This window comes from Barbatula barbatula (assembly GCF_947034865.1).
Source record: "Barbatula barbatula genome assembly, chromosome: 9".
In the NCBI taxonomy this organism is placed as follows: Eukaryota; Metazoa; Chordata; class Actinopteri; order Cypriniformes; family Nemacheilidae; genus Barbatula; species Barbatula barbatula.
The window spans coordinates 4,134,897-4,143,781 of NC_136772.1; the positions used below are offsets into that span (position 1 = coordinate 4,134,897).

The following is an 8,885-nucleotide window of genomic DNA, read 5'->3' on the forward strand; positions in this document are numbered from 1 at the left end:
ATCCGAGGGCAGAAATGCGATAAAATGTGCACAACAACTTGCATTTCATTTCAGACAGTCCAATGTTAACTTACCTGTGCCAACACGATTGAATCCCTCACAGCTCGTCTTCCGTGCCTTCGCTGAATCATCATCTCCATCCAGTGGTTTAAATCTGTCATTGCAGCTTCAGTATTTTTTTGGCAGTTTTGCTTAACCTACATGCACAGTTTAAAATGGAATTATGGGAAGCATGATGTAAACGTGAGCATACCCGACAGCGTCCAAGTTGCTTGGGATCGTTAAATGTGATACACACTGAATTGTTGGGTTTTTGAGATCTTATAGGTGTTTATGTCAATTGACAGCATTTTTTCTTCTTGTTTTAATTGTCGAATAGACAGAATCTTTAAACAGACATTGGTAAACCTGTTTTTAACCTATTAAACAAACCATTTCTTGCTCTATATGTTAAAATGTAGACAACAAACCCACTACCCAAGTTTTGTAAATTTAGAGAAAAGTACTCGAGCCATAACCAAAAATGGTTCTATGGCGTGGCCCTGAAGAAGCTTTTGTAGCACCAGGTTTACTATATTTGCATTACTTTCATTTACATCAAGGTTTGGCTATAGCTGCTACGTTTTATGTCTCTGTTACTTTAGTTTCATGCTAAAGCAACCATGACTAAAATGATGCATCCTGTGCATTAATGCCTTTAATGTTTGCAACTTCATGTTTTACACACAGTCATGGAACAGGGTAGATAAAACACCTGGGTTTACAGATATGAAACTTGAACAAAAACATGAATTGTTTTTTACAAAAGAGTTGTCAATAAACACAATGGAATGTCTTGCACTGACATATCTTAAAATACACCATTATTTGGTCTCATAATGCTCAAAAATATTTTTTGTAAGGCATTTTTGTAAAAAGTAGGCTACTTAAATGTCTTAATTTACCTAAAGCCTAATTTAATCCTGAAACTGCCCCAATGGGTAATACAAGTATAAAAATTTACTGACAAATGAAAAAAAAATTTTTAATTAACACTAACCCTCTCTCTTTCTCTCAACAGGTAGTGGTCTGGCTTTTGTTGAAAGTAACTAGAAACAAGCATCGATTGTATTATTGCTCTTGTATGACATAAACAATTACTCTTGTTTTCCTAATATTGTATTCTGTATTTAGTCACTGTATATCCTGCACTTGCTAATTGCACTTCTGGCTAGACCTAAACTACATTTCGTCACACTGTACTTGTATATGTGTATATGTGTAATGACAATAAAGTTGAATCTAATCTTAAAAAATACTGCTTATTGCTCCCTGAACTCTTTGTAAGTCGCTTTGAATAAAAGCGTCTGCTAAATGACTACATGTAAATGTCAATAGAAATGCATTATATAAACACCTGGAGTTAAAACTAAATTTGTAAACTTTCCAATCACGAATTTAAAAAAAGCCTGAGACTGTTTTGGTTTTAAGCCGTTTTGCATAATGCCACATTTCACTGAGTCCGATATTTGGTAAAAAACTTTGTTAATCAGTAAACATCCTATGTTTGGCTGTGTAGCTCATTCATGAGATCACATTCATGCCTAAACAAAACATCAACCAGACGCTCAGCGATGGTTTTGGAATTGATATAGTCAAGTAGCTTCCTCATCTTTTTTTGATCTGTTGCCTGCGCTCTAATATTTGCAGTTGATTCAGGGTGTAAACCAAGATCGTCAACAATAAGGTCAATATGCTTCACTCCTTGAACCAAGAGACTCGTCTTCTTCTTCAGAAACTCCTCACAATCTGGGAATATAAAAAGAAGGGAAAAGTAGAAAATATATTATCCAATAGGCCTACTGTTAAATCAATTAAATAAATACAATTCTTTTTTTAAATCTTACCTATTGGCCTGTTACCAGATGCTCCTCCTTCACAATCTTTATTATTTTTGCCTGTAATGTTAGAAAACAAGATGCAAAATTAAATGAGTTTTGAATTGACTAATGACATTTTTCTGCTGTGAAATTAACTATGTTGCTAACATTACAGAATAATACTTTGATGTAACTGTTTGTAGAGTTACACTTACAATTCACAGCATCTGATACATTGACTTGAATGTCTCCTCTATTAAATGCTATGGTAGGGGCAAATAGAGTGGCGCCCCCAGACGCACAGATATGACCTGTTCATATAAAACCCCGGTCAAATATTTATATTCTTATACATGCAGTAATAGTTTGCATGTACAAAAGGGTAAAACAGGTACAGAGGTGCTGATAAATGCTGCAAATTAACCCTCTTTCTCATTTTAAAAAATGGCACTAACTTGTTACTTGAGCCCCTGTTGGTATTTGTGCCGCGTTGTCTGTCGTGTCTGCGGAAAGAACGTCATACATTATTCCTCCAGATTACGAATAAAAGAGTTACGATCTATTATTGTGTTATGACAAATACCTGCATTATTCACAGTTTTAATCCAGTCCCTGAGTTGTGGAGAAAATTCGTTCACGTCATCTTCCTTCAGCATATTCAGAAATCGTCTACACACATTTTCTCCCTTTACTAAAATAATGTCCAGTAGTTCAATGATCAGCTTTTTAGGATCCGAAATGGACTTCAGCATATTGTACTGCGCATCTGTTATAAACTCTTGAGCTTGAACATGTTGCAAAATGCCGATGTGATCCTCACGTAGCCAGTCGATGAGTTTAGGTTTATTCTTTTTCAATACTATTTTAGCCATTTCTTTTCCTTAGAAAGTAAACAAAAGAAATATTTAGCAAAAGACGTGTTTATAACAGCGAATATTTGATCATACCTTTTCGACGCTTTAGCTCCAGGTAGCAGCTTTAGCGCCTGACTTAGCACCAGGAAATAAGCGCTTTTTTTCTTTCGTTTTTATCAAAAATATATTTTTTACCACTGGGCGGCGATATACTCTTAAAAATAACATTCCGTAAACGTTCTTCAACCTTTTACGTGTTTCTATGAGCGTGAGGAATCATAAATTGTTACTTTTAATAGTGCAGTGACAAGGGAAGAATTCTTGACATGTAAGATTCAAAGATTTCAAACTGAAAGATGTCAAATTCACATTATAAATATTAAACCGGGGCTGTTATCTTGTAGTTGATATCTGTTTGAAAGAGATTATTGTTGGGGGTGTTGTTACAGTTTTGGAGTCTTGTGGAACACCAGTATTTGTCTTCTGGTAGAACTAGAACAGAGAAACAGAACTTAAAGGGACAGTTCACCCGAAAATCTAAATTCTATCATCATTTATTTTGTCATGATCGCGGGCGGTGAGACAAGGACAGAGGACCCAGGTGCAGACAGCGGGTAAGGGGTTAACAGAAACTTTAATATAAATTACAAAACAAAGACCCACGAGGGGATAACAGAACAAAACATGGATACAATAACATGACAAGACAGGACTAATATTAACTACACTTAAACAAGACTAAAAATAACTTTGAACATTGCTGCAGACTAGACTAGACTAGACTAGACTAACACAGGAACTCAACCACAATGAACCAGCACAAGACAGAAGACACAAGGGCAATAAATAAGGGACCAAATCAAGAGGGGAACAGGTGTAGGGCATGAATCAATAACTAGGAAACGAGAGGATGGGAACAGAGACGAGACCGGAGAGAGTGTGTGGAAGGCCATAAGGGCCACACAAGACATGAGACTCTGTCATGATCCTGCCACTAAACAAAGAGAAACATGACATGATGCAGCAGAATTATGACACACTCTCATGTCATTCACACAGTGTATGTAACTCTTCCTCCTGTGGAACACAAAAGACGATATTTTGGGAAATGTCTTAAGTGAATTTGTGTCCATACAGAAGTCAATAAGAGCATGTTGTTTGGTTCCCAATGTTCTTCAAAATGTCTTCTTTTGTGTTCTGCAGACGAAAGTCATAGGCCTACAGGTTAGGAATGGCATGTGAGTAAATGATGTAAACATATAATAAAAGTGAAGGGCTGACTGCGTGCTCTGAAACTAAATATATAAATACGATCACATAACCCCAATGTTATCAACCCTTCACTGGCTACCTATTAAGTATCGTATTAACTAACATATTAATTAATCGTATAATAAGTTATTTTAATCACTTATAAAGCCTTAAAGGATTTACTTAATGCAAAATATGCTAAATAAACCACCAGGAGACTGCTGACATTAGATATTATTTACTAGAATAATTTAACTTATTATGTAAAACACCATGTAGTGTGTTTAACCTTTTTTGTGTTCTTCGGTTTCTATTTTCCCCTGTAAAAATGCTTTGGAATAATGCACATTGTGAAAAGCGCTATATAAATAAAATTGAATTGAATTGGATTTGTCTTAAAGATATGCTCGGGAAGATATGCTGAAAACTCTTTTGCAAGCACACAAAAATTAGCAGTAAGAGCTTTTGAAGAGTTGAAGCACCGTGTAATAAGATAAGGCTCTCGTGAATATTTATGAAATACTACTCAATTACTCTATATATACACAGCTTAAATCACAAAATAGAATAAATTCACAGAATGTTTTTGTTGTCAATAAAAAGTCATAGAAGTTCTTGTGTGGCACGTGGCCCTGTTCATATAATACAATTCTAATATTCACATTAAAGCAAGATACCTTTTAAGTAAGCTTTTAAAAATAAAGATGCCAGCTCTTTTCCTTTATTCAATTTTATCTTACATTGAGAAAGTGAAAACTGAAATTTGACTAAGCAGACCTAAATCTACAAGGCCACCATAGACAGGTAAAGCAATGTCACCCTTATTGAAAAGGCAACCATGTTTTTTTAATTCAGAAACTACATGTTGTCCTTAGGGTATGTCGCTGTAACCAAAAACGTATATCATGGTTATGTCGTGATGTGGACTTAGGGGACACCCTGGGGGGCGGCGCTCGAGAGCGCGAAGTCCCCGGCAGGGCAGGACTTGACGCCGGCTGGAAGGCCGGCAGGGCAGGACTTGACGCCGGCTGGAAGGCCGGCAGGGCAGGACTTGACGCCGGCTGGAAGGCCGGCAGGGCAGGACTTGACGCCGGCTGGAAGGCCGACGGGACCACCGGACTTGACGGGACCACCGGACTTGACGGGACCACCGGACTTGACGGGACCACCGGACTTGACGGGACCACCGGACTTGACGGGACCACCGGACTTGACGGGACCACCGGACTTGGCATGGCACTGGACACAGGCTGCAGCATCGTCTCGGCTTGCTTCTGTGCCCTCCTCCTTTGCCTTTTCCTTCTTAATCGCGCCACCCGTCCGGTAGTTGGCCGAAGGAAGGAGACGAAGGGCAGGTCTGGCTCCGGATTGGAGGCCTCCGAAGAGGACCCCAGGATTCCCGCCTTCCTCGTTTGCCACCCAGGCTGACTGTGGGTGGGGAGGCAGAAGGTGGTGGAGCGGAGGGCGTGGCGATGCCCAAAACCCCGACCTGCAGGACACGACCCTCCAGGCTGGTAGACATCTGTCCCGGAGTAGTGGAGCCCGGGCAAAGATCAGTGCCCAAGGTGTCAGCAGACATCGTCCCCGAATCCCCCCTTCCCCACTCACCGCGAATGCCGCCAAGCGGAACAGGAGCCGCGGAGCTCGAGCCGGGCGGAGCTGAGTCCCCCGGGGCGGCGAGAGGCAGGACGCAATCCTCCGGGATGCTAGCCAATGGGGCGGGTACCCCGACTGAAACCCTGGCCTCGTCCCGGTTGATCACGAACCTGACCATATCGTCGAACCCCAGGGGCTTAAGCATCCTCTTCTCCGATGGCGTGAGACGGTTGGTGAGGCAGCCATCAAAGATCACCTTTAACTCTGCATCACCGAACTCAGTATCCCTCGCCACCGAAGAAAATGCCCTGGCGAACTCCCGCGTCCCATGATCCCCCTGACGGAACCCAAACAGCAAGTGGGCTAGGCGAGATCGCAGGAACGATGCTGAATGGTCCATGTAGGCTGCCTGCTGGGCTCGGTTATGGCTCGTTCGTTCTGTCGTGATTGTGGATGAGGAGAACCCAAGTGCAGGCAGACACGGGGATGAAACAAGGACTTTAATATATATATACAGAAAACAAAAAACCCTCGAGGGGGTAAAAAGACAGTAGACAATAACTAATACTATGAACTGAAAACTAAACTAGAACTCAAAAACACTAAGGCTAAATACTTCTCTCAGGACAAGGCTTCTAAGACGGGGTAACAAGTACAGGCATACAAGTACAACGAACGTGCACAAGACAATAGACAAGAGGGCATTAAATAGGGGAACAAACACAGGATAATTACTAAGGGGCAGGTGAAGGTAATGAAACACTAATGGGAAGGCTAACGAGACAAAAGGGCGGGAAACACTGACGAGACACGAGAAAGCACATGGCATGTCAGAATCAAAACAAAACCATGTCTTTCTCACACAAAACCTAAGGCTATGCCATGACTCCGCTGCAAGACCAAGAATAAACATGACATGATAGCGGAATCATGACAGGTTAACTGTAAACCTACTATGGATTATGATACTAGGGAGTGTTTAGAAACTGATGAATGAGCCACGTATAATTCTCTACGTATACAAGATATGAATGAAATGTAGTTTAATTCATGTCATTTCCATACCATCTGTTAACCACCTGTGAATGAATTACTAGTACACATTATATTTAGAGCAACATGCAGTGTGCTAACTGCAGGGAGAGACCACCTGTACCTGTACTAATGTGATAAATAATGTCATCTAACTCGGCTCGACAGATTCCGTGACTGTGATTACTGAACCACAGCCAACCTGAGATACAGCTAAAGCAAACACACAGCATGTTCATGTTAAGTCCACCCATACAGTATATACAATATGCAATGTTGTGTTTCCTTCTGTCTTACTGAGGTAAAAGGTCGTCACGTTGGGATGACAAGCTGGCTACAAACTCCTGCCAAAGCATAATGGGAATGTAGCCAGAGAAAACTGCTGCTGAGTTTGTCAATGAATATATTTAAGAGCCCTCCACAGTTTCAGTTTGACAGATGATAAATCTGCCATGAGCCTGAGTAGTGACAACTTACAATATTTGTCTTGCAAGGAAAGAACTCTCCTCCCCAGTCCTCGGCTCTCAGAAATGTCTTTTCTTGATATTACCGAGACCTTTAAATCAGTTTGCTAAAGTCAGGGAAAGACTTCATTCATAATTTTATTACACCTGGTGATTTTAACTTGAAATATGAGTCGAGATGAAAAAGCTTAAAGCCAAAGATTGTGATTCATGTTTGTTTAGCCACGCTTGCAACCTTTTACAATATACAAAATAAGGTAAGAAAATGACACAAATGCAACATGTCACGAGCTAAAGGGAAATATGCAGCTATTTTAAAGACGTGCAACTGATGCATTGTGTAGATAGACTTATATATAATATTGTATACGAAATAATCATGAGAAAATATCTTCACATGCAGATTTATTATACTACACTAAACCCAACTGTACTTGAAGAGACAGAATCCATAGGAATATCTACAGCATTGTACTCTAAGGAAATGCCACCAAAGCACATATGAATACAATATTAAAGTGTGTCTTTGGCAATGCCTTCAGTCGTTTCCAGAATCCACTATCTCGATTTAGTTTGCTGAGAAACAACAGATGGTAAGAGCTGGAGGGAATCATTTAGCTAGAAAGATCACAGCATGCTCAACTGGGACAGCCTTTACAAAATCCAGTGAATATAAAGAACAAATTCCTCTGTTTAATCCAACATAAAGTTAAGCGAAACTATATTCTAAACGAAATGAAAACAATGTGACGGGCTTGTTTTTATATTATGTGTTGCCAAAACGTGTGTATTCCTTGATTTTATAGACAAATGTGAGAGGACAGTTTATACTGTATCATGATTTGAGATGAGATCATAAATATCTCTTAGAGAAATTTGTTAGGAGCGGCCCTGGATTCCATAAAATATAACCAGAAAATGGCTCTCATCTAGGGAGCGTTAAAGTAGTGCTGTATTAAAATCAGAAAAGCATAAACAGTTACAAGAAAAGCCTCATCACGTGTTGCTAATACTTTTATATGTAAATGATGCTCTCTGCCTTCGTCTGCTGTTCACTATGAGCATCGAACCCAATTCATTTAAAGGGACAGTTCACCAAAAAAATGAAACGTCTGCCATCATATGGACTATCGTATGTAGGAAAAATAAGGTTTTAGGCGTTTCGTTTGTAAATGTGTTTAGCTTAAAGAATTCAAGTTTAAAGGGACGTTGGCGTAATGGATTTCCTGATGGTGTCCCATGAGGTTTCTATGATTTCAAGCTTCTTGAATGGGTATCTGGGTGGTTCAAACATGTCACTGATGACAGAGAGTTGTGCTCATTTCGCGCCAGTAGATGACAGCAAATCCCTCCAAGTGTAATACAGTTGCCCTTTAGGTAACAGCAAACTCAATGTTTAGGTGATTTATTACAAAGGACGACATGCAGGCTTTGTCAGCGCTCCACAGTTCAAATATACAGGTGTTTCATGTTTCATAACCAAAAAAGATGAAGCAGCAGAAAGAGGAAATGGCACACTGGCTCTGTGAGACCTTGCCCACTGACGTCTGTGAAGCAGACCTATTTTCTGTTTGCTGCACCTGCAAAATACAAGTGGTGATCTATCTTTTCTGCCTAAGGTAGAAATAAAGTTTATGGGACGAAAAACATTGCAATGGCTCCTTCGAGACAACATGTTCATGCTGCTAAGTTTTGGAAGTCATAACCAGATTTAATTACAGCGAAAACACAAAATGAACGTTCATTGTGTGAATTGGCTATGAAATGGTCGACATGGTGACAACCATAGCAACGTATTGATTTTTCACAGCTGTTAAGAAGAAACACAA

The 8,885-nt window shown here is 39.9% G+C and overlaps 1 protein-coding gene across 4 annotated transcripts; it reads right to left on the bottom strand.

Moving 5' to 3' along the window:
* Positions 1-366: 366 nt before the first annotated feature.
* LOC306898363 (uncharacterized protein) lies at positions 367-2,891 on the bottom strand. 4 transcript variants are annotated; one of them, XM_079463795.1, is made up of 6 exons: positions 2,807-2,879; positions 2,443-2,739; positions 2,315-2,362; positions 2,075-2,170; positions 1,887-1,937; positions 367-1,788 (listed from the first exon to the last, which is right to left on the bottom strand). In XM_079463795.1, exons 2-6 carry the CDS (start codon positions 2,729-2,731, stop codon positions 1,541-1,543), a joined length of 732 nt encoding a protein of 243 aa, XP_079319921.1. In that variant the 5' UTR covers positions 2,732-2,739; positions 2,807-2,879; the 3' UTR covers positions 367-1,540. The 4 variants fall into 4 exon arrangements, with proteins under 4 accessions (XP_079319921.1, XP_079319920.1, XP_079319923.1 ...); XM_079463794.1 differs by having other exon boundaries at positions 2,443-2,879; XM_079463797.1 differs by lacking the exon at positions 2,075-2,170 and having other exon boundaries at positions 557-1,788; positions 2,807-2,882.
* Positions 2,892-8,885: the final 5,994 nt, after the last annotated feature.

Bases quoted from the DNA above. Each gene is read 5' to 3' on its own strand.
- LOC306898363 (XM_079463795.1), bottom strand. From the start codon at position 2,731: ATGGCTAAAATAGTATTGAAAAAGAATAAACCTAAACTCATCGACTGG. The intron at 2,363-2,442 runs GTATTTGTCATA...TTCTTTCCGCAG, and splicing joins TAAAACTGTGAATAATGCAG to ACACGACAGACAACGCGGCA. The intron at 2,171-2,314 runs GTTAGTGCCATT...TTATATGAACAG, and splicing joins AACAGGGGCTCAAGTAACAA to GTCATATCTGTGCGTCTGGG.